At 33.0% G+C, this 22,118-nt stretch overlaps 4 protein-coding genes across 6 annotated transcripts; 2 read left to right on the top strand and 2 right to left on the bottom strand.

Moving 5' to 3' along the window:
- The first annotated feature begins 1,847 nt into the window (after window positions 1-1,847).
- On the top strand, window positions 1,848-3,634 carry LOC120199061 (probable choline kinase 1). The gene is made up of 7 exons (XM_039200264.1): window positions 1,848-2,266; window positions 2,383-2,504; window positions 2,585-2,780; window positions 2,969-3,086; window positions 3,165-3,212; window positions 3,299-3,399; window positions 3,499-3,634. The coding sequence occupies exons 1-7, from the start codon at window positions 1,916-1,918 to the stop codon at window positions 3,601-3,603; spliced, it is 1,041 nt and encodes a 346-aa protein (XP_039056195.1). The 5' UTR covers window positions 1,848-1,915; the 3' UTR covers window positions 3,604-3,634.
- Window positions 3,635-4,134: 500 nt separating this feature from the next.
- LOC120199060 (sister chromatid cohesion 1 protein 2) lies at window positions 4,135-10,576 on the bottom strand. 3 transcript variants are annotated; one of them, XM_039200263.1, is made up of 13 exons: window positions 10,291-10,575; window positions 9,324-9,588; window positions 9,160-9,197; window positions 9,043-9,089; window positions 8,223-8,272; window positions 6,805-7,955; window positions 6,446-6,557; window positions 5,774-5,910; window positions 5,214-5,698; window positions 4,851-4,887; window positions 4,710-4,731; window positions 4,461-4,593; window positions 4,137-4,341 (listed from the first exon to the last, which is right to left on the bottom strand). In XM_039200263.1, exons 1-13 carry the CDS (start codon window positions 10,412-10,414, stop codon window positions 4,222-4,224), a joined length of 2,721 nt encoding a protein of 906 aa, XP_039056194.1. In that variant the 5' UTR covers window positions 10,415-10,575; the 3' UTR covers window positions 4,137-4,221. The 3 variants fall into 3 exon arrangements, with proteins under 3 accessions (XP_039056192.1, XP_039056193.1, XP_039056194.1); XM_039200261.1 differs by having other exon boundaries at window positions 4,135-4,341; window positions 5,205-5,910; window positions 6,805-7,952; window positions 10,291-10,576; XM_039200262.1 differs by having other exon boundaries at window positions 4,136-4,341; window positions 5,214-5,910.
- Window positions 10,577-12,175: 1,599 nt separating this feature from the next.
- Window positions 12,176-16,041, bottom strand: LOC120199013 (ras-related protein Rab7-like). Its single transcript, XM_039200235.1, has 7 exons — window positions 15,845-16,041; window positions 14,869-14,968; window positions 14,636-14,761; window positions 14,186-14,275; window positions 13,152-13,232; window positions 12,923-13,068; window positions 12,176-12,450 (listed from the first exon to the last, which is right to left on the bottom strand). The coding sequence occupies exons 1-7, from the start codon at window positions 16,039-16,041 to the stop codon at window positions 12,387-12,389; spliced, it is 804 nt and encodes a 267-aa protein (XP_039056166.1). The 3' UTR covers window positions 12,176-12,386.
- Window positions 16,042-20,714: 4,673 nt separating this feature from the next.
- LOC120199062 (probable WRKY transcription factor 50) lies at window positions 20,715-21,525 on the top strand. The gene is made up of 3 exons (XM_039200265.1): window positions 20,715-20,923; window positions 21,014-21,151; window positions 21,315-21,525. Exons 1-3 carry the CDS (start codon window positions 20,811-20,813, stop codon window positions 21,454-21,456), a joined length of 393 nt encoding a protein of 130 aa, XP_039056196.1. The 5' UTR covers window positions 20,715-20,810; the 3' UTR covers window positions 21,457-21,525.
- The last annotated feature ends 593 nt before the right edge of the window (window positions 21,526-22,118 follow it).

Genomic DNA, 22,118 nt, shown 5'->3' with positions numbered 1-22,118 from the left:
CATATTATAAAAAAAATAATAATAATAATCAAATTCACATCAATTAAAAAAACATCTTTCACGTGGATTCTAAAAATGCCTACATCCAAGACATGAAAATTTACACATGAAGTCCTTCAATCTTTTAGATTTTCTTGTGGACTTATCATTATAAATAAAAAAACTATTTCAAACGTCCCAAACATTTTAACCTCGGACTAGGGTGTGACAATGACCACCGCTGTTGTCGTAGTCATTGACATCATCTTACTCATACGTTGTCATAGTTGTTGCAGATTAGCCATTGGAATCGTTTGGGATCACGATTTTCATCCTAGGGTTCCCAATGTATAAAATGTCGCCGTCTATTGATCACAATTTCATAGGGGTTTTGTCGCCAGGGGAGGGGAGGTCTGATGGATCTTCGTTGACATCAAAGGCTAACGGTTGATGTGGGTTTAGGGGTTAAAATAAGTTTTCAATGTTTTGGGCTCCCCAAAATTTTCTGTATTTTTAAATATAATTTATATTTTTATTATTATATATATATATATATATATTAAAATTATCAAATTGTGACACATGTTACTTAACAGAGGAAATTAACGTCGTTAACGGCCCGAACACCTAAAGTGGTAAAGTTTGTACCAGAATCCTTTAAAAAATATTTTAGGCACCTATTCATAGAAATTAGTTTGAACACTTTAGAATTAAGTCTAACATTAATTATGACAATTAAAAATTGATATTTTATTTTATTTATAACAAATAAAGTTATTTACTTTTCAGACACTAAAAATAAAAAATTTAAAATAAAAAATTTAATTACAAACATTTTATATTTTATTTATGATCAAATTAGCGTATATTTATTTAGTTTTTCTCCTATAAAAACTTGACATAAAAAAAGGGAGAAATTATCCAAATGAAAATATGGATGTCGTGTATTTGATATACTGAAAGACTTTGAATTGTGAACCAGAAAAAAGAGACCTTGACTTAACTGTATTGCTGTAAACCGGCGGATGAACCGACCTTAGCCTTTGGGGAGCAAAGCACAAAACCAACCGCCATAACACACACAATTGATACCACTGTACCAGTTTTACAAACACAAGAGAAGGCCAAATTGATCAAGCTCCAGCTGGTTCTTTCCACGCGTCAATCGATGGCTTGTTCATGTAATATTTACGCGTTTCAAGGTCGTGACAGACAGACAGATAGGGCGAGGAACGAAAAAGTTATTATGTGTATCATTTGTGGTGTCAGTTACTTATATATTTTTATTTATTTTTAAGATAAATATTCATATGTGTGCAAATGCAAAAAAAAAAAAAAAAGTAAGTAGTTGTTTGAATTTTTTAATTAATAAATGTGATTTATTAGGATTATAAGTAATGTGATAAAATTTTCGTTAGAAAGGTCCTTATTCTATGAGAATTTATTTGATACATCCGACTCACCATATTATATATATTCTAATCAATAAAATTTATTCATTTTAAAATAAATTCAAAATAATTAATTACTCTTTATTTGTATGTAAAAAATATAAAAATTTACTATAAAAACAAATAAGATAAATATATTTTATTAATTGATACCATGAATACATGATATTCCTAGTTCATTTCATAATTTTTCCTTACCCGCGGAGATTCCGCGGAAGCGCTTACCAATACAGCACGCAAAGAAAAAAGTAAACTACTCTGTGGTTTTCGCCTCTATAAGTAAACCCATTACCGTAATTCCCAGTTTGCATAATAGATTTGTCTGTTTGCTTTCAAATATTCTTGGAAAGTTTTGGAGTGTCCGTTTGCGGCTTTTTCTTATGTTCTAATATTTCTGGGCATCCTCTGTTTTCTTGGTTGGTTGAATTGTTTCTTTGATTTATTGGTTAGTCAATCTTGAGCTGTATCAGCCGATACACACACAAATGACCATAAAGAAAAACGGGTTCATCCCAAGCTGTGCACCAGAAGAACTGAAGGCAGTTTTGAAAGCAGTGGCATCCGAATGGGGAGATATAATAAAAGACATGGAAGAATTCCAAGTGGTTCCATTGAAGGGAGCAATGACTAACGAGATTTTCCAGATAAACTGGCCGACAACACGAGGTGGTCTTCATCAGAAAGTGTTGGTCCGGGTTTATGGTGAAGGTGTGCACGTGTTCTTCAATAGGGACGATGAGATTAGGACCTTCCAGTGCATGTCCGAGCATGGTCAAGGACCTAAGCTTCTTGGTCGGTTTCCAGATGGAAGGATCGAGGAATTCATTCATGCCAGGGTATGTATGTCTCTCAATACTTGCTTTTTTTTTATTATCATTTTGATGTCTAATTTCTGCAATTTCCCATATTGCACCACTGTTATTACCCGTTTCTTATTTTCGGTATTTACCAGACACTCTCCGCCGCAGACCTCCGTGACCCTGAAATATCTTCCCTTGTAGCAGCTAAATTGAGAGAGTTCCACAATCTTGACATGCCTGGTCCCAAGGATGTACTTCTTTGGAAACGACTGAGGTACTGACTATGAATATCTAATATTAGTGCTCTTATACTTTTTGAGTTGGAACATCTAAGCCCTTTCTGTTCCTGACCAGGACCTGGCTTAGTCAGGCAAAGAAATTGTGTTCCCCTGAAGCTGCAATAGAATTCGGCTTGGATGCTCTCGGAGACGAAATCAACATCCTGGAGAAGGAGTTATCGCAGGACGATCAAGAAATCGGGTTTTCTCACAACGATTTGCAATACGGTAACATAATGATGGATGAAGAAATAAGAGCAATTACCCTAATCGTAAGTATCCGATTCGGTTCTTATAATTTGCGAATGCTGATTCTATACAGCACTTTTATCTCTAGTGGCTACCATAGCATTCTTTTCGATATCAAACTTTCTTGCTGTTTCTTTCTTTTGGCCTGTTGTCAAAGGGACAACTGCTAAATTTGCATATGAATTGAGTATATATTTGTTCCCTTTTGTAGGACTATGAGTATGCAAGTTACAATCCCGTTGCTTATGACCTTGCAAATCACTTCTGCGAGATGGCAGCAAATTATCATTCAGAGACACCCCATATCTTGGACTACACCATATACCCTGGTCAGTCACTGTTTCATTGACTTCGAAACCATCCGTCATTTTTGGGTCTAACTTTACCTCATGTATTTTGGACAACAGATACGGAGGAGCGCCGAAGATTCATCCGTGCATATATAGGATCTTCAGGTAAATTATGTCAATCCCCGTACATGGCAAAGAGTATGGGGGGTACAATTACATATTATAACTGGTTTTAACATATTTGAATGCAGGGAATGAACCCATTGATGCTGAAGTAGAGCGGCTACTTGCTGATGCAGAGAAATACACTGTTGCTAGTCATCTGTTCTGGGGATTATGGGGAATTATCTCGGTAATATTGTCGGCACCATCTTTCGTTTTTTTTTTCGATTAGCTTATTTGGTGTTCGAGTTTTTCGTTGACTAAAGACGGGGTGTCGGTGTGTACGCAGGCTTACGTAAACAAAATAGAGTTCGACTACATGGAGTATGCAAGGCAGAGGCTTAAGCAATACTGGTTTAAGAAAGCCCTTGCTCTGGAGTCCCTTACTCTATGATGCAATGCTCCCATGTTAACAAATAAAAGCTGTAAGGGTCGGTTGCTCCACTTCAGCATCATTGGGTTCATTCCCATCCCAGCATTCAAATAACTGCAGGTGAAAAGCTTTTGTAAATTACTGTTGTATGGGTTGCTCGTTATGTGGGCATATACTCCCCTTTTAACTGTTGTTTATTTCATGATTCAAATTCTTAAAGAGGCCTGCCTGCTTTGGTGTAATTTGAATATTGTTTTGACTTTTCATTTGCTTCATCAAAGTGTTTTGGGTGCCTCTGCTGGATCGAAGATTGATCAACAAAGGTATTAATAGTTGAATATATTATTCTTTTAAAAATTAAAGCCAAATTTATATAATACAACTTGATATATAAGTTACAATCATATGAAATTAATAAAAGAACCTAAGAGATGTTTAGGTTAACAAAAATTAATGGAAAATTTTAAAACATTTTGGGCAGGCAAGAACAAAGCATTCTCCTTTGAAATCATCCATCAACTGAAAAGGCACTTGAATGTACAAAAATACGAAGAGCTACTTAACTAAACTAGGCAATTTACAGAAGGGGCACTTACATTACTGGAAATATCAGCTAAAATTGCTAAAACCTACTGTTAACTAACAGATTAGCATGGTTTCCATCAAAACGCTTTCGTCCCACTTCGAAGACTTCAGAACAATGATATCACCAAAACCATCTTCTTGCTGCACATCCACAAGTCCTTTAGTTTTCAACACCTGCAAATTTTGCACCAACATACGTTGCTTAGCTTTCAGTTTGAAGATTCCATTTCCATGTCTATAGGGTATGAGAATCTTCTATGGAACTATGTTAGACTCGAGTGTAAGCAATATACCAGTATCTCATAAAAGACCTTCACACTTGCTTTCTTTGTTCTTCCTTCCAAAAGCTGTGATAAGTTCACCTTTTCTTCCTCCCCTTTATTTTTTTGATCTTGAAAACTTCTCTGAAGTCTCTTTGCCACCATTCTGTGCATCAAAGATTTTAATTATTTGAGAATTGAGTTTTGTAAGAAATCTTAAGGGCTTGATATTAACTGCTTCAGTTGAAAAAGAACATAATCACGGCAATACATTTATCTCACCTGGTTCTCGATGACCATCCATCTGCAAATCATTAAAAAAAAAACTCAAGTAAGAACGCAGAATGTAAACAAAAACATAGAAAGAACCCACTGACCAAATCAAAGTTTAATATTTGGTCAAGGTATTTGATTAGGTCTTACCCTTTTCCTGGTTACTGTCTTCATTTGAATGTATGTCCTGAACAAAATATCAAAGTAAATAACCATTAGATGACGATACAATTATCTGAACAGACAGAGAAGCTTCTAAACCATCCAACACTGTGAAACACCATTTGCATCCCAATTCCTAAATACTGGTTTGAGTTCCAAAATACAAAATACATACGACAGATGTTGCATCACAAATATGAAAGAAAAAGTTGATGCAGAGCATGGAAGAGTAAATGCCTATATTGCGTAATGTGCATCAACTTATAAGCCCTGCAAGATGTTTATCGCAAATCCATATGGACCATATCACTTTAAGACAACTATTTGTAATCATAAATTTACCCTGCTCACCAGATCGAGATTACGGTCTTCATTCTTGTTCAGGGAAGACCTCTCTATTATTTCATTCAGAGAAGGTTCTTTCCCCATGATTTGAGTAGGATCCACATTCTCTGGTCTTACCCCACCTAAGTTATTACATTTCAGGTCCTTTGGGCTCACAAAAGGCCTCACTGATTTAGAGTGGAGAAGAGGTGTTTGCGGAGCAATTTCTGTCCGTTCTTCGACAATTAGGGAAGTTGACTGCTGAATGGGTGTTTGTGGAGAAATTCCAGCATGCTCCGTGGATTCATCAAATGGAGGAGACTTTGAGAGGTTCAGCATATCAGGAGGATCCCTAATTTCAACAATCATTGGAGTAATTTCTGCTTGCTCAACGAATCCACTAGCCATAGGAGGTTCGGGAGTGTCCATATGATCTGAAGGTTTTGTGATATTAATAGATTCCAGAAGTCTCAACCTCTTTCCACAGTAAATGGATTTGAGCTCCAAGGTGCCTGTCAAGAATATGATTAACAAAGAAGCATAACCAGAGAAATACCATGTAGAAATATTTCTAATAGTGAAATTACAGGGAACTGAAGGCTCTGAGAAACTCTGGGGAAGGTTGAGAATCCAACGAGTCTTCTTTGCACCTATAGCAGTACGGCCATCCTTTACCCGTTTAGAGACCAAATCACTTGCATCTTTTATCCATTGCCTCATTATGCTTCAAAAATTGAACGTGAAATCAATTGAATCATGCAGTTATCAGTTGTCCTCTTAATTTATTTCTATCCTTCAATTTGTTTTTACCAACAAATGTCCTAATTAAAGTCATGCTTTATTGTTTTCAATATCAGTGCCACAGGTATTAAATCAATTGCAAAAAGACGGCATGAATTGAACCTGTTGCAATCCATATATATATACGCTTAGATTGAGCATCAAATTCTTTTTTTTCTAGCTAATATTGCAGCGCAAGATGCACATCTCATAAGACAAAACAACATATTACAATATCTATGGCTTAAAGATGAAACCAAACATTCCCAATTTAATATTCAGCAGAGTTCATCGCAACACATTATTTCCAATTATATCATAAATGACAACTCATTGTTACTGTCATATGCAATGATGATGGTCAGCGCTAAGTATAAAGTTGCAGAACAATGACTAGCCTGCAGTCAATTAGATTCATAACATAAAACTGCTTGAACTGGAAACATAAAAAGGGAGATTCTGAGGTAACCATGTCTTACTCATTAGAGTAAACTATGACATCATCGAATACACATTTTCTCTTCCTAGAAAACCGAGAATGTTCCTTTCTAGCAGGTGTTGGGATAAGCATAAAATGTGGTGTAGTGGCTCCTGCATTAAAGGAGAAATTGTGTATTAGACAAACACTTTAAATAATAAACACAATTTATGGCCTAAAAGAAAGTTTCAAAAATGATTACCATGTTCATTGGATATATGTTAAACATGGGTAGATCATCTAAAATGAAGAGTAAGAGTAACAAAGAGCAAGAATCTTGTTAACTGTCCAACTAATCAAGCACAGGAAAGATTATATCCTTAAGAGGCAAAAAAACTACCATTTTAATATTTTCTATACCTGAAGCATCTTGCAACACGGATTGAGGAGTGGAGTCCAATGTAACTGACAATGTACGATTTTTAGCAGCAGCCTGACATTTTCCATCCTTAGTTCTCTTTGCTGGAAACTTCTCATGCTCTGCATCAGTATGAATCTCTTCAGCAAGTGGTCTAACAAGTGGGGTAGGTTCCTGAATGTCCATGTGAAAGAATTCTTCAGCCTGGAGCTTCTTCGTACTTGTTTCAAAGTTCTGATCTTCCTTCATAACATGGTGTATTTCATTTTCTGGTTGCACCCTATACGAACCCTTCATGTCTCTGTTAGTTTCTTCTTCACCAACAGGTTTGACGAGACCTGGAGATTTCTCCTCAACCTGAACAATAAGATTCAAACATTCTTCTTGACAGAGTTCATCGATATTATTCTCTCTGCTCGATTCTCTTCTTATGTGAATTTCTGAGTCTACAAGGCCCGGGACCTCTACACTTGCTTCCATGCTTACATGATCTTCCTGAATAACCCGGTGCACTTCATTTTCATATTGCAGCAAACTCAAATCCTTCATCTTTTCCCTGTTACCTTGATCTTCAACAAGTGATTCAGCAGGTCTTAGAGGTTCCTCTTCAGCCTCATTACAAAGGTTTGCTCGTTCAGAAGTGAACCTATCACTGCACTTCTCCATACTTACTGAGCCAGAAATGTCTGGAAGCTCTGCACTTGCTTCCAGGACGCTTTCGTAATCTTCCTCCATAGCCTGGTTCATTTCATTTTCTGATTCTAATTGGTCTGGACCCTTTATTAACTCCCTATTAGTTTGATCTTCAGCAAGTGGTTCAAGTTTATGAGGAACTGGAGAATCTTCCCGAGCTTCAGTATGAAGGATTGCCCATTTTTCCGACAATAATCTATCATTGTATTTCTCTCTATTTGCCTCTTGGCCTACTTGGTTCACCAAACCTGCCATGTCAGGAACCTCTACACGCTCTCTTTCATTTTCATTGACAAGGTTCTGAGGCTCTTCCTCTACCCCACCAACTGTTTTAATATGTGAAATCTCCTCAAGAAAAGAGTTATCACATCGAAGCTTTTCTACACTTGCTTCCGGGTCACACACACCATGCAATGTTCTTACTTCTGTCTCAAAGTCCATCTGGTGGCGTGAAAGACTGCTGCGAAAAGAATATGATTAGAAGAACAATTCCAAAACTTTGAGCCACTTAGCTTCTTTCAAAAAGACAACATATCTTAACATATAGAACTGAGGACCTAGGAAATGAAATTTTTGTGCATACTCTTCAGCTAGAGTATAATCCAAAACTTTGACCATTTAGCTTCTTTTTTTATAAGAAACCATTTAGCTTCTTTCAAAAAGACAACATATCTTATCATATAGAACTGAGAATCCAGGAAATGAAAATTTTGTGCATGGTGCATACTCTTCAGCTAGAGTGTAATCCATCAAGAAAGCATCATCCAATGCCGCAATCTGCACAGAATGGAAGAGTCAACTTGAACAAATCAGGATTTTTGACTCAATGCCAACATTAAAATTGAAATCTTAGCAGGAAAATCATCATTTATAGTCGGACAACCTGTAAAAACCATTAAAATATCCAAGTTGCATACATAGGTCACACACATTCCATACTAACAACCTTCCATAAGTGAAAATTTACCCCTTACAGCCTAAAAAGAGGAAAAACTGACCTGAAAACCAATAAATCCAACTTTTCACTTATCCAAGATTATTGCAATGACTAATATTAGCCTCTTCAATTCAATAATAACAGAATGAGCTCTTGTTTTTTTAATTGGGGGTAGAGTTAAGGATACCATGGAGAGAATCCAAGCTTATATGCCACACAACACAAATATCTGACCACTGGGCCAAGAGATTGCTGGAAACTAAAAAGAGCTCTAAACAAAAGTTAGCTTCCTTGTCCAGTAAAACTAAACTACAGATGTATCAATGTAAACAATTCCAAGTAGTTGAGATAATCTAAAGTATCTCAATCGATCCTTCTATTGAAAAAAATGAAAGGAACCTACAGGCATGATTGATTTGCACTGGAAAATTGACACAAACAAGTTCCAATAACAAAAAACATATTGGGGGAAAGTCTAACATATTGGAATTAATTTTTTCTAAAAGTAATATAGTAAGGATCTTATGACATAATAAAAGAAAATCAATGTATCAAAGTCAGTAGACTTTGATCAAGTTATAACGACAACATACAACCAGAGGATACATACCCGATCTAGGGAATATCGCATTTTTCCAGCATTTTCCCAAGCTACATCTGTTTCAACAAAGCTTAGTTAACAAACAAAGAACAAATAAAATGAGTTATTTCAAAGCAAAACCAATACCTTTGAGGGTTATTTCTTCACGAGGAACCACATTGTCTCTGGACAAGAAACCATAATATTGAGAATAATTATAAGAAAGAGAAATAACTTGGAGTCTGTAATGAAACAAGACTGTTAAATAACTTGGAGTCTGTAATGAAACTAAGACTGTTAGATTAGTTTACCGACTAGTATCTTCAAGAACCTCCAGATCAAATGCATCTAAGTCAAAACTCACAGGTCGAGTAATCGAGAAGGAAGTTGCACGCAGGGCCTCCTTCTTTGCTCTATTTTTTTCTCTAACCACAAACTGATTTATCTCAACCAGCACTTCTTGGCAGTCCTCAAAAAGATATTCAACCTTTTTGGAATATATTCTGACAACACCAACGAGGAGGTAGGCTAACACTCTATAAGCCAGAATCTCAAGCTGGCTCTGCAAGATAGTATCTGCAACACCATAAAAGCGTGAACACGACAATATTCACTAGTTTTTGTTTCAACAAAGCAGAGAACAAAGGCTTTTTTTAGCTTATTCTTGTATACACCAAAAGAAATGAAATCCAGACAGAAAGCCAAATTAATACAAAATTCAACTAAATTGCTAAACAAAAATGCATATTAAAAGATAGGAATCCAGAAAATTGGAATGCCTAAATTACCCGATTTCTACTAAGCTGTTTTTCTTTGAACTTGAAGCACAATTCCTTTAACTTATTAATAGGCTTCAAAAAATTTGTGAAGCATAGGATTGAAAATGTAAAATGAAGTACCAAGAAACTAGGTCACGGTGAAATACACTACTTTCAAATTGGGGGAACAAAAACTCCGCCCGTAGACCACGTATTACTTTCCTTCATCCCTTCTTTAACCATTCTTATACATGTATCATCTCATATAAACAAGAACACATGAAAACCAAAAAGAAAAAGAAAAACAACATTGACCGTTCATTTGCTTCATATATAACCAGACAGCGAAAAGACAAAAAAAAAATGAACTCGGAAACATGACCCCTTTGAAGTCTGGGTTTTCCTTTTTTTATATAAATAAAAGTTACAAGCGAAGGCAAAAGGGAAATGACTAACGGGCATTCGAAAGGGAGAAGAAACAGAAGGAGTGATGGGCATTTGAAAAAAAAAGGAGACTAACCGACAGAAGAGGAGATATTAATCTCAAGGATTTGAGATTTCTTGAGCCTTGTGAAGAGGAAAGCAGCTAACCATATGGCACCTAAAGGTCCTTTCTTTGACACTAGACACTTCGAAATAAACATGGCTTTATACCATTCACTCTCCTCGTCTTCTTATCTTCAATGTTTTGTGTTTTGATTTACATAAAGTCGAGCACCCAGCGGAAGACGAAGAGAGCCAAGCAAAGGCTACTTGAAGAACAAACGGTCGTCCAGTGTACCTTGCAAGCCTCTTAATTACATCTTTCTTTTTTCTTTTCTTTTCTTTTCTTTTCTTTTTTTGGAGTTCTATAAGAGGTAAAAAAATAACATTGTCGCTACTAGTTACCTCTTAAATTACATAAACATTTATTTTAAAATTATATTTAACATTTATCCTTTATATTCTGCATTTTCAACGGTGCTATAGTTTTATTGGTAAATTATATAATTCATCATTCAAATATCTCTTCACTCATATTTTGGTTACTAAAGTTTAAAACTTTTCAATTTAACTACTCAAATTTTAAATTGTTCTTGCTTTTATCACTCTAATTTATTTTATTAATAATTTTTTGACATGAAATTTTTATTATTATTTTATTAATATACAAGTAAAATAAAAAAAGTTAGAGTGATTAAATTATGAGTAATTTGGAGTAAAGTAATTGAATTTTAAAAAATAAAGTAATTAAATTTTAAAAAATAAACTCAGTGATCAAAATAAGAGTGAGAAGATAGTTGAGTTATAAATAATGCAATTTACCCATAAAAAAGATGCTATGTAAAACAATTAAATTTTTACGGTGAGGTATCAAAATGAAACAAAAAGTAAATATTAGGTATTATTTTAAAACAAATGGAAGTTTAGGTACTAAATATGTAGTTTACCCTTAGTCTTTTGAACGGTAATTGATTAAATTAATCTATTAGTCATCAAAGTATATTTTGATCACCAACTTAAATTGTTTTAGTTGATTTAATCATTTAGTCATTAACGTTTCAAATTAGTGTCAAAATGATTATCATCCCTCAAATCGCTACCAGAAATAATTACTTAATTAATATAATAATATATTCAACTTTTAATTTTTATATATTCTATCAATTCTATCCTAATTAAACAAATTAATTGACTGTACATATTGTTTTGGTTCTAAACTAACACCAAATAAGATACTCAAATAATCATTTTGGTCAATAAAACTTAAGGATAAAGTTTCAAATGTTATAAAATTGTCATTAAATTTTATCGAATTATTACAAAATTAACATTACTTTTTTTTATTAAACTATTAAGAAATGGTCATTATTTAATTTATCAAACTTGTATACTTATTATAACATCACGGTGTTCATTTTGTAACAATTCGATTAATTTAATGATTATCTTATAATAGTTCGTTCACTAATAATCATTTTGTAGCAATTCGATCGATTTAATGATTATTTTATAACTTTTAAAGTTTAATAATCAAAACAATCATTTGAACATAATATATTTTTTATGGGTGACATAAATCATATTTAACTTGATAAAGTGAATTTATGTTTTGGGTTTCAAGTTTGATTACTCCAAAAATAATGTATATGCACGAACCAATTTATCCAAATGGTTAGAGGAATCATAATTATTGTTAGAGACACTAACAACTGTAATAGGGTGATTGATCGTTCACTGTCAAATGATAAAATTTTACATTAATTAGAGTTTATTATCAATTATAAAATAAATACTTGATTTGGTGCAGCGGTTAAATATTGTCTTCCATTTAGGACCTGACCTCAAATCCGATAAGTGGAGCCAAAGATCAGCTAACTGTGGTTATGAAAGGTTTGTTTAAGAGAATCCCTTGCGAGTCCTCAAGTTCAATTCTTAAAGATAACACTAAAAGCAAACTCTCCTGGAAATTTCACCCCTTAAAGTTCCTCCCTACCAAAATAAAACTAGTGGCAAATAATGATCCAATCAAGGGAACTTGGAATACAATGTATTAAAAAGATGGATAAGAATCACGAAACCAGAATAATTAGACCTCATCGGACAACCAAAAATAAAAAAGATTTTGACTCGTAATCAACATGCACAACCACCTCTTTGTTCGGTCTCGGTCACAGCCTCTGGTATGCCCTGGAAATATCTGCATTCATACACAAACGAGTACTCAATTTTAAAGAGAATCATAAAATGCGTAGCCTCAGTCAATCTTAAAATGTTAAAACCATCTACTTAAGAAATAGGTAGACACAGAGACCCCGTATTTTTTAAGGGGGAAGTGGAAGAAGAAACTGTTCGGTATACATGATTATGGAAATATCAGAGACCAGAACTATACTCTAACAAGTCACGTTGTAATGTTTTTATTTTTCTTCTTAGTGTTGATGTCGTATTCCTTGGAAACATCATCCTCTTTCCTAACAGTTTTGTCTCAAAAACTAATGATCACAGATGTGCAGTATTGATGCAAGACAAGATAATAATTATCTTGAAATCTGCAGTGCTTGATGAAACAATGCACCTTTGTAAATAATATAATGTCAGAACAATGCTGATGTAATAGGCAAAAATCAGTATCCACTTCAACCAGGGAATATAATTCAAGATAAACTTACATGTCCTGCTCTCGCTCATTTGTTAGAGCATTTTTGGCAACACAAAGGAATGCAGCATCAACATTGATATCTTCTTTTGCTGATGTTTCAAAGTAAGGCATGTTTCCTTTAGAAGCACACCTGTCTTTTGCTTTCTTCTTGGAGACCTACATGACTCAAAACATCACCTTTTAGGCTGAGGGGTGAGGACAAAAGAAAACTAGGAAGTATAGATACTATATAGCCTTACCACTCGACTATTACCGTCATCTATATCTATCTTGTTTCCAAGCAACGTAAAGGGAAACATCCTGGGGTCAGTGGGATTTGCCTGGCAATGAAAATGAAAACAGAAACCATATCAACATTAAAAAAAATGAAAATCACTTTTTCAAAGAAATTAATATACAGTTTAGAGGAATGAGAACCATAAAAATAAGAGAGTAAGCAACCACAGAAATTAAATTGGCTGCTAGGAAATATCATGCACATTGAAAGGTCAGCAATGGATTCTGCTCATCCAAACGAGACCGATACCTCTCAGGTCATCAAAAGAGAGACAAATATCTTACGACACGTTATAGGGATATCAAGACTTCTTTAGGGTTATGATAAAGATTCTGCTTATGGTTTCTCATTCCATACATCCCTTTAAATAAGGACCGGCCTTATTACATAATTAGAAAACCTATTATATAAATGAAATAAATTAACTGAAATAAAATCATAACCCGGGCCTTAATTATAGAATAAAAACTAATGACCTTTCTAACCTAGATTCGACCCATAGCAGACCATGAAATAAAGAAAAATGCAGACAAATTTAGAAGGATAAGGACAAAACCGGTTATGACACCAGATCTTTCTCTGTATACCTTAAAGTAGTATACGTAATGCATTTACCTAGACATCTACTGAAGCTAGGGAATCAAATTAAATCAATCTATGTCCTAAAATCAAACCATCTAAAGTCAGCCCTATAACTAGGTAAAGCAAATATTTTGAACTAAAACAACAGATAACAGGAAGCAATCCAAAACAATGTGCCAAAACTAGGCTGAATAATGTTCTTGAAATTTTGCAACCATTGTTCGTTCTACTGTCAATATCTTAAGTACTTGGAAGAAGACACTCCTAACCAGAAGTATCCCATGCGTTCCTTCTTCCGTTTGACACATAAAGGAAACAAAACTTTGGTCAAGGTCACTTAATAAAACACCAACTTGCAAGAAGATTTACATTATGGGATTCATGTCAATTGTGCCTCAAATAAGTAATCTCTACCTTTTTCTCTGAAACAATTTTACAAGAGTTATCTTCATTTCTAACAGTTTGACTTGAAAAAGTGTCAATTGGGAAAGTTCCCTGAAGAGGCTGCAAGCATAAGCAAAGAAAAGTGGTGAACATCAATGTTGTCAAGGTGCAGCGCTGGACAAAAAATGTGTCTCGACATTTTAGGAGAGGCAAGGTTTTAGCCTTTAGTTGTAGACTAAGTTTAATATATAATGCATTGCTAGCCAACATTCCTTGACAAAAAGAATATATTTCTACTAAGCAGGTTTATCATGGGAGGAGTAAATAAAAGGAGTTCAACATGTATTACATACTATTTTTGACATTTTAACAACTAAGTCGAAGTGAAACATATCATTCAATAGGAAAAGCAAAATACAGCTCACTGAACAACTAAAACGAACAAGAAAATGAAAGAATAGAGAAAGGGGCAAAGGAAACCTGTTCAAGAAACTCCTCGTGCCAATTATCAAGGGTGTCGAATGATTTCATAACATTAACATCGTAAACTAGCACACAAAAATCTCCTGTCCTGCAGTATCCAATATCTATCCAAAGCAATTCACCCTCCCCCACCAAAAAAAAGAAGCATAAACATGCCTTCCATAGCAGTTTTAATATTAAGCTATAAAGAACATAGGAATATCCATGAAGAAATAAAATAGAATCTCTACCTGCAGAGTGACAAGGCGATCATCAATCTGGAGTTCTTTAGTGACAAAATCAGCACCAATCGTTGCTTTGTAGTGCTGACTAAACTTCTTATGAACATATCTAAATTCAAGCAGTTAAGTCTAACTGTACCTTTTAAAGTCGGTAAACAATCTATAAATGGGCCGAGATTATTCAGACAAGAAACTTAACAACAATGAATCAACTTGACCCAGAATATAAAATTTAAGATCCAAAAATTAAAAAGAAAATACAAAAAAGACGATTCAAATTCAATTACTGTTGAAAGGATTCTGATTCATCGACGACGTCTTGCCCACCCTGACATCGACAATAGCCCGTTGTTTATACGAATATTACATATAAATTATTAGTAAAACCTATAAATTGAAAATTAAAATTGATCTATCATTATTTAATTTATATATCACGTCATTAATTTTTAAGTTTTAAAAATTTAGGGAAAAAAAAGCACTTTCAAAAAATTAGAAATTATTGTAAAAAGTACAAGAATTAGAAAATTAGCAAATTTCAATAAAAATGGTTGACTCGAATAAATGCAATCCCATTAAGTTGTTATTTCAATTTTTAATGATTAAGAAATATTTTTGCAGCAAATTATTGTTTCACGACAAATAAACAAAGTCGTGTGTAATCGTAAACATTGACGGGAAATCATGTGATTAATCTAAATTTCCAGAAGATAGGATAGAAATATGGAAAAGCCAACATATTTATGGTATCATTGAGGGGACACAATGTTTTCAAAATAATGAATAGACTTATTAAGACTACATAAAAGGTGTCTTGAATCTTTAAATTAAAGTTATCTAGTTAATTGTATGAATTAATTTATCTTAGTGATTAAAAAAATTATTGTTGTTTTTAGAAGTCACGAATTTGAACATCAACTGTTATAGGAGGATGATTGAGTATTTATTATCAAATGGTATCATTGAGCGTTTATTGAACACCAACTTAGAATTGTCCGATTTTTTCATAGATGCCGCTTGTGGTCGACATCGACGTTTCTCAACTACCATCCATGGTCCGTACGGGTCATTCTTTGAAGAGTCCGCCTTGTTCAACGCCGAGCCATTTGATTGTCTATCGTGATCCATCGTCGAAACGTTCGGAGTAACGGGTACAACATTGGTAGGTGGAGGAATTTCCATGGGTTGGTTATGCGACTATGATTCGTGAGGGCAAGCCCCTTTCAATTGACAAAACCTGCCACGCGATAAGCAAATAAGCGAAAAATTTTCGTATTCAGCCACTGGGACTATCATCGATTACCACTCGAGAAACAAATGGCTCCTTCAGAATAACATACACCGCCACCGTTGCGAATATCCTTCTATTGCTAGTGGCTTTGTGGAAGTCAATTTTACCCACCTTACCAAGGTCGAGACTACGACATTAGAAGTCCTGTACAAATTCTTAAAAAGAGACATTTAAAGTAAATTGAAGTTTGATAAAGTGAATTGAAGAATATGAATTTTTTTTCTCATAAAGTAGAGTTAGACAAAAAAAATGAGATTACAGCTATAGTACAATACTAATTATTGTTATTTCCCATATGACTTTAATAAGATTCGATCGTAGATTCTATGGTTTTGGGCTTAAAATTTTTACCACTGATATATAAAACTTTATTTACTTTTTTATTGTAACAATAATAATAAATCTAATTTTTTTTTAGACCTTAATATTTCAGGACTCTATTCCGTCGTAAATATTACGCTGTTCTAGCCTTACCTCCGCACCTTACCCACCAACTTTCCTATGCTATGAAGGATTTTCTTGTGGTACATGTACTAGAGTGGACCAGGGAATCATATCCAGACGATGACAAATGTTACGTATGTTGGGACGTACGAAAATCCATCGTCTAGGGTTGGACTGTTAAATATTGTATGTAGATAATCCATTGGCCTTTAGCGAAAACTTTAGTCTTCCTCCGTTTGAAAACGCGTTAAGAAATAGCTGTTCTCCAAATCCATGAGTGTAAAAGGACGAGATGGTTTCCAAGTAATGTATAAATAATTATAGATTTACTTAAATTATTAACTAATATAAATTATCTTATATATTATAAATAATCTTATAATATAACCTATAATAATTAAACCGACAAATAAACAATGAGTCGATATAAGAAGTTCATCTCTTTTAAAATTTTAAAATCCGTGCTCTCTTTTTTTTAATCTAAGTTTTCACTCAATATTTTTGTCTCAACTTTTTACTTTTATTTTGATTTTTGATTAGTCAGTGATGACACTAATTTTAATATTAGTTGTCGATCGCGGATGATTGTTATTTTTCTTGTTCTTTGTCATTTATTTTTATTTGTTTTCTTGAGTTTTTTTTTAATTTTAAATAAAAATCGTTGTCTTTGTGACACGTTTTTCTCTACTCTTGTGGCATATTTTTCTCTGCTCTTATGACAATTTTTTATGGTTTTTGGTAAGTTTTTCGCATACCTCTACGATCATGTTGGTGCTTGCACAAAAATTCTCACGACATTTATTTTTTTGATTGGTTTGTCGGTGGTCACGTATTGTCAAATCTCCTCTTTGGTAAAAGGTTATTTGTTGATATAATTAGAATTGAGTTGCAAAGTAGTCTGCCAAATTGTTTGGCTACCTCACCACTCATTTATCACTTCGTAAAGCGTCTCGTTTGACAAAGACAATGAATTTTATAATGGTTATTGGGTTATTTTGATGTTGGCCGTCATTCTTAATGGAAGATTTCGATTTTCGTATATTTGTGTTTCATTTTTGTGCTTTATGTATGAATTTTTTGTGATTATTGTATTCAATTTTCTCTTTGAATACATAATAATTATGATTTATTTTTGTTATTTTTATTAATAAAATTTAGTTACCATTGTTTTTGAAATTAACATCCAGCTCAGTTGGTAGAGCACAAGGTTCTTAACCTTGAGGTCGTGGGATCGAGTCTCATGGAGGGCATTTTCATAATTCGGAAGTCTCCTATGGAAGTTGCTCAGCCTACTATCTTACCTCCCCCTTACCCCATTACATATGGGTACACTCTACAGTCATAAGATCATTTTGTAATTTTTAATAGTCAAGGGACTTAATAAATCAGTACTATATACTTAGGGAACCATTTGTGTATTTTACCCAAAGTAAAAAATATATCAAAACTTTATTAAAATAAAGCAATTCAAATACGGCAAAATGTAACTTTTGCTAGTAGATTCAATTTATCACTTTCACCCCTATTATATTTTCTCATCAATTTAGTCTTTGAAGTTGCTTAATTGCATCAGTCTATAACCCTACCCCTAACTTAAAAATTTAAACCCTAAACCCTAACCCTATTACCTCTAAACACTAACTTAGGATTTATAATTTAGGATTTTAAGTTAGGGAAATGACATAGATTGATGCAATTAAACAACTCACATGTTCACGAATACTCATTATCTGATCAAAATTATAATCATTATGAAAAATTATTTCGCATAGATAAATAATAATATTTACTTGCTCAAATTAAATAATTTTTACTTAATAGAGACTGCTTTAGTTAAACCTATTTTAATTGAAATAAAAAACAAATAAATATTTCAAATTTGATAAAACGTACTTTAGTCGTTTTGTCCTAGAAATCTAATATAAAGAACATTTTTTGTCGATATTGTACTTGCCTTATTTTACTTTTCATTTTTGAGCCATTATATAAAATTTATAGGTTAACCGTTTATTTCACATGAGTTATTTTTATAGAATCCATTAATTTTATTAAGAAAAATAAATATTCTAAATTATAATAGAGTTACAATCATAATCGTAAATTATTGAATTAAGATTAGCAACTTAAGGACCATACAATGAAAGATTTTAAAAAAACTAATCAAAACTCGAACAATAATAGATACAAAAAGATCTGATGATATCGACAAACAAACCGTAAAATGAGATCAAGTTATTGAAAATTACCGCAAAACATCAAATCAAAGTCGAGCAATATGAAAAAAACCATTCAAGAACGCAAATCATGTACCCAATCCTATCTGATGGTCTAAAGTAGGAAGATCAATATGATAAAATATAAGTAACATCTTGATTATTGGTAACGATGTCAAATCAACACTTAAAAATAATAAATGAAAAACAACGATAAAGCGAACAAAAACATGTCAAAAGACAAAGAAAAAACGTGTCATAAAGATAGATGAAAACATGACATAAAGGTAGACTTATTAAAAATTAAAAATAAGAGAAAAAAAATAAAGATACAATATAAAAAAAGACAATAAAAAATATAGATGATCGATAATCAACATCAAAATTAGTGTCACCATCAATCAACAATGATAAAAAGAAAAAATACAAATGACACATCACAATTATTTCACAAGAGTTTTTAATATATATATATATATATATATATATATATATTGTGATATGATCATGTTATACAATATACAACTCTTAGTTTTATATAAATTTAAAATCGTTAGATGAGTAAAAATATATGATTGAGATTAATAATAAAAATGTAAAGTAATTCACTGAAAAAAATAAAAAATGAATCTCAACTATTTATTTTTACTTATATAATAGTCCTAAATCTATTTAAAACTAAAAAAAAAAATCAGTGTGTAAATATATCCTTACCCATATAGAAACACATCTCTTTCATTATATTTTTATAGATATACATTAATTGATTTTGTCACGTGAGGTTATCAATCAAGGAGTGACAAACGATAGTTCTGTACCTTGTTAAGGGGTAGTCTCCGATTTTTATTTTTGGGGTAAAGTACACATTTAGTACCTATACTATTATTTTTTCTGTTTTAGTATCTAAACTTTCATTTTTATCAAAATCATATCTAACATTTACTCTTTATTTCATTTTAATAACCCACTATTAAAAATTAGGTACTAAAATGAAACAAAAAGTTAACAGCAGGGTACTAAAATGAAACAAAAAATTAACGATGGGTATTAAAATGAAATAAAAAGTAAATGTTGGATATAGTTTTAAAAAAATTGAAAGCTTAAGTGTTAAAACAGAATAAAAATAACAATTTAGTTACTAAACATATAGTCTGCCCTTACTTTTATAATGAAAAAGAAAACACAAGGGAATTGCGGAAATACTGATTTGTAAGAAATAAGAACAAAAATGAAAGAATATTTAGTAGTATAAATTGCAATTAGGGATGTAAACGAGATGAGTCGATTTTAAATATTGTTGAATTTGATTTGAATTGAAAACTCTGAAGTAAATCTCGACTTGACTCGAACACTCGTGAGTCTAAAATTTTTAAACTCGACTTGAACTTAAACTCATAAACTGAAGCTCGAAAAAGTTTGTAATGATTTTTTTAAACTTAATTCGATTGGGGCCTCAAACTCAAACTTGAACTTTAAATACATGAAAATTTAATACCATATATTTTTAAAATAATCGACACATAAATGTTAATATTATTAATAATTTATTTTTAAAAAATATAATCTTAATATATTATATTTTTGAGTTGTTCACGAGTTTTTCGAGTCGAGTATTAAGTAGCTCTTTTCAGCTCGTTAAAAACTCGAGTCAAATATTTATCAAACTTTGATCAAATCAATCTCAAATAACTCACGATCTGTCTCGTCAGGACTCTAATTACAATATGCTTAATCGTCAGAGTCAATTAAAGGGATAATTTTCCACTAGTTTTTCCTGTGAGTTTGAGACTCCACAAGGAAATTCACTTGAAACCCCGTTAAACAAATATTATGCACATTTTGTTTTACAATAATATATAATAGATGGAGCCTCGAAGTTCTACGCCTCTACCGACGAAATTTCCAAAGTCATTTGATTTTCTACTCACACCCTCTAATACTCCAGCCTCACCGCTGGCTTCCTCTCACCATCATCAAACCCAAACCCTATTTGCAGTCACACCATGGAGCTTAACAGTGAACATTTCCTTCTTCTACCCCAACCGGAAACTGCCTCCACTACTCTTTCTCCGGTCAATCCTGGCGGCAGAGCGTGTGTTGATTATACCTTGCAAACGTAAACCAAATTCTTTTCCTTTTTTTTTTTTGATTTTATGCAATTCTTGGTTATTTGTTTAGTGATCGATTGTGGTTTTTAATTTTGCAGAAACGAGGGTTATGCGACAACAATGGAGGGGAAGGTTAAAATTGCTTTCAGAACCAAATCTGGAGTTGAGGTAATGGATGATGGGTACAAATGGAGGAAATATGGGAAGAAAATGATTAAGGACAACCCTAATCCAAGGTAATCTGGGCTGGCTTCATGTAAAATATTTCAAAAGCTTCTACTTACAGCATGCATGTGTTTCAGTGTATGAATTGACGATATAGCTTCAATCATCATCATCATCATCATCATCATCATCATATATGTATATGTATGTATGTATGTATGTGTTGAAGTGCAGGCATTATTACCGGTGCTCAAGGGCAGGATGTAAGGTGAAGAAAAGGGTGGAAAGAGACAGAGAAGACGGGCGCTTTGTGATAACAACATACGAGGGGAGGCATAACCATGAAACCCCTCACAGTTCCCCTCCCTATAATTGATGCCTTTAATCTCACTTATGTTCTTTACAGTTACAGTTTCATCAACCCTAACTCTAATATATTCCTACTACCTGCACCTGTTTCAATATCCATTACTCTCTCTAGTTGTATGTTATCTAATTGATTATTCTTAAATAATATTGTATCATTCTGCTCCACGGGATCATGCATTTTGTTTTAAGTATATAAATAAATATACATAACTAATTAGATAAAACCTTAGATTCCTTAAATAATGTTTGGTTTTAACTTTAGTGTTGTAAATTGAATAAGTTAAATTGAGAGTATCGTCCCATATATATAGAGAATAAATACCTAGATTTACAGTACAGCAAGAGTCAAAAACAAGAATAAACTAATTATAGATTGGGATGATAATTTAATCCGAATATGACGGGTTTCCACCCGGCTTGATCTAATAGGATTGGATTTATTAAAAAAATAAGTTCGGGTCGAGTCTGATCCGGGTGGAGGATGAAAAAACTCCGACCCGATCAAAAGATAATAATGTAATTTTCTTTAAAAATTATTATTTTTAATTAAATCATTATTTAGTATCGGGTCGGGTCAGATTTATACTATAAAAAATTGGATCGGTCAAAGTCAGGAGGAAATTATAAAAAAATTTAGATCGGGTCAAGTGAAGGATACATATTTTCTGG

Source organism: Hibiscus syriacus, unplaced genomic scaffold (assembly GCF_006381635.1).
Source record: "Hibiscus syriacus cultivar Baekdansim isolate YM2019G1 unplaced genomic scaffold, ASM638163v2 tig00005294_pilon, whole genome shotgun sequence".
Lineage (NCBI taxonomy): Eukaryota > Viridiplantae > Streptophyta > Magnoliopsida > Malvales > Malvaceae > Hibiscus > Hibiscus syriacus.
The sequence above is the reverse complement of the archived record's forward strand: the minus strand, read 5'-3'. Positions and strand labels throughout refer to the sequence as shown.

Bases quoted from the DNA above. Each gene is read 5' to 3' on its own strand.
- LOC120199061 (XM_039200264.1), top strand. From the start codon at position 1,916: ATGACCATAAAGAAAAACGGGTTCATCCCAAGCTGTGCACCAGAAGAA. The intron at 2,505-2,584 runs GTACTGACTATG...GTTCCTGACCAG, and splicing joins CTTCTTTGGAAACGACTGAG to GACCTGGCTTAGTCAGGCAA. The intron at 3,213-3,298 runs GTAAATTATGTC...ATTTGAATGCAG, and splicing joins TGCATATATAGGATCTTCAG to GGAATGAACCCATTGATGCT.
- LOC120199060 (XM_039200261.1), bottom strand. From the start codon at position 10,414: ATGTTTATTTCGAAGTGTCTAGTGTCAAAGAAAGGACCTTTAGGTGCC. The intron at 9,589-10,290 runs GTTAGTCTCCTT...ATGGTGTTGCAG, and splicing joins TAATATCTCCTCTTCTGTCG to ATACTATCTTGCAGAGCCAG. The intron at 9,090-9,159 runs GTATTGGTTTTG...TTGTTGAAACAG, and splicing joins TGAAGAAATAACCCTCAAAG to ATGTAGCTTGGGAAAATGCT.
- LOC120199013 (XM_039200235.1), bottom strand. From the start codon at position 16,041: ATGGAAATTCCTCCACCTACCAATGTTGTACCCGTTACTCCGAACGTT. The intron at 13,233-14,185 runs GTAGAGATTACT...TTTCATTGCCAG, and splicing joins AAATTGTTTCAGAGAAAAAG to GCAAATCCCACTGACCCCAG. The intron at 13,069-13,151 runs GTAAGGCTATAT...TGAGTCATGTAG, and splicing joins ATGACGGTAATAGTCGAGTG to GTCTCCAAGAAGAAAGCAAA.
- LOC120199062 (XM_039200265.1), top strand. From the start codon at position 20,811: ATGGAGCTTAACAGTGAACATTTCCTTCTTCTACCCCAACCGGAAACT. The intron at 20,924-21,013 runs GTAAACCAAATT...TTAATTTTGCAG, and splicing joins GTTGATTATACCTTGCAAAC to AAACGAGGGTTATGCGACAA. The intron at 21,152-21,314 runs GTAATCTGGGCT...GTTGAAGTGCAG, and splicing joins AAGGACAACCCTAATCCAAG to GCATTATTACCGGTGCTCAA.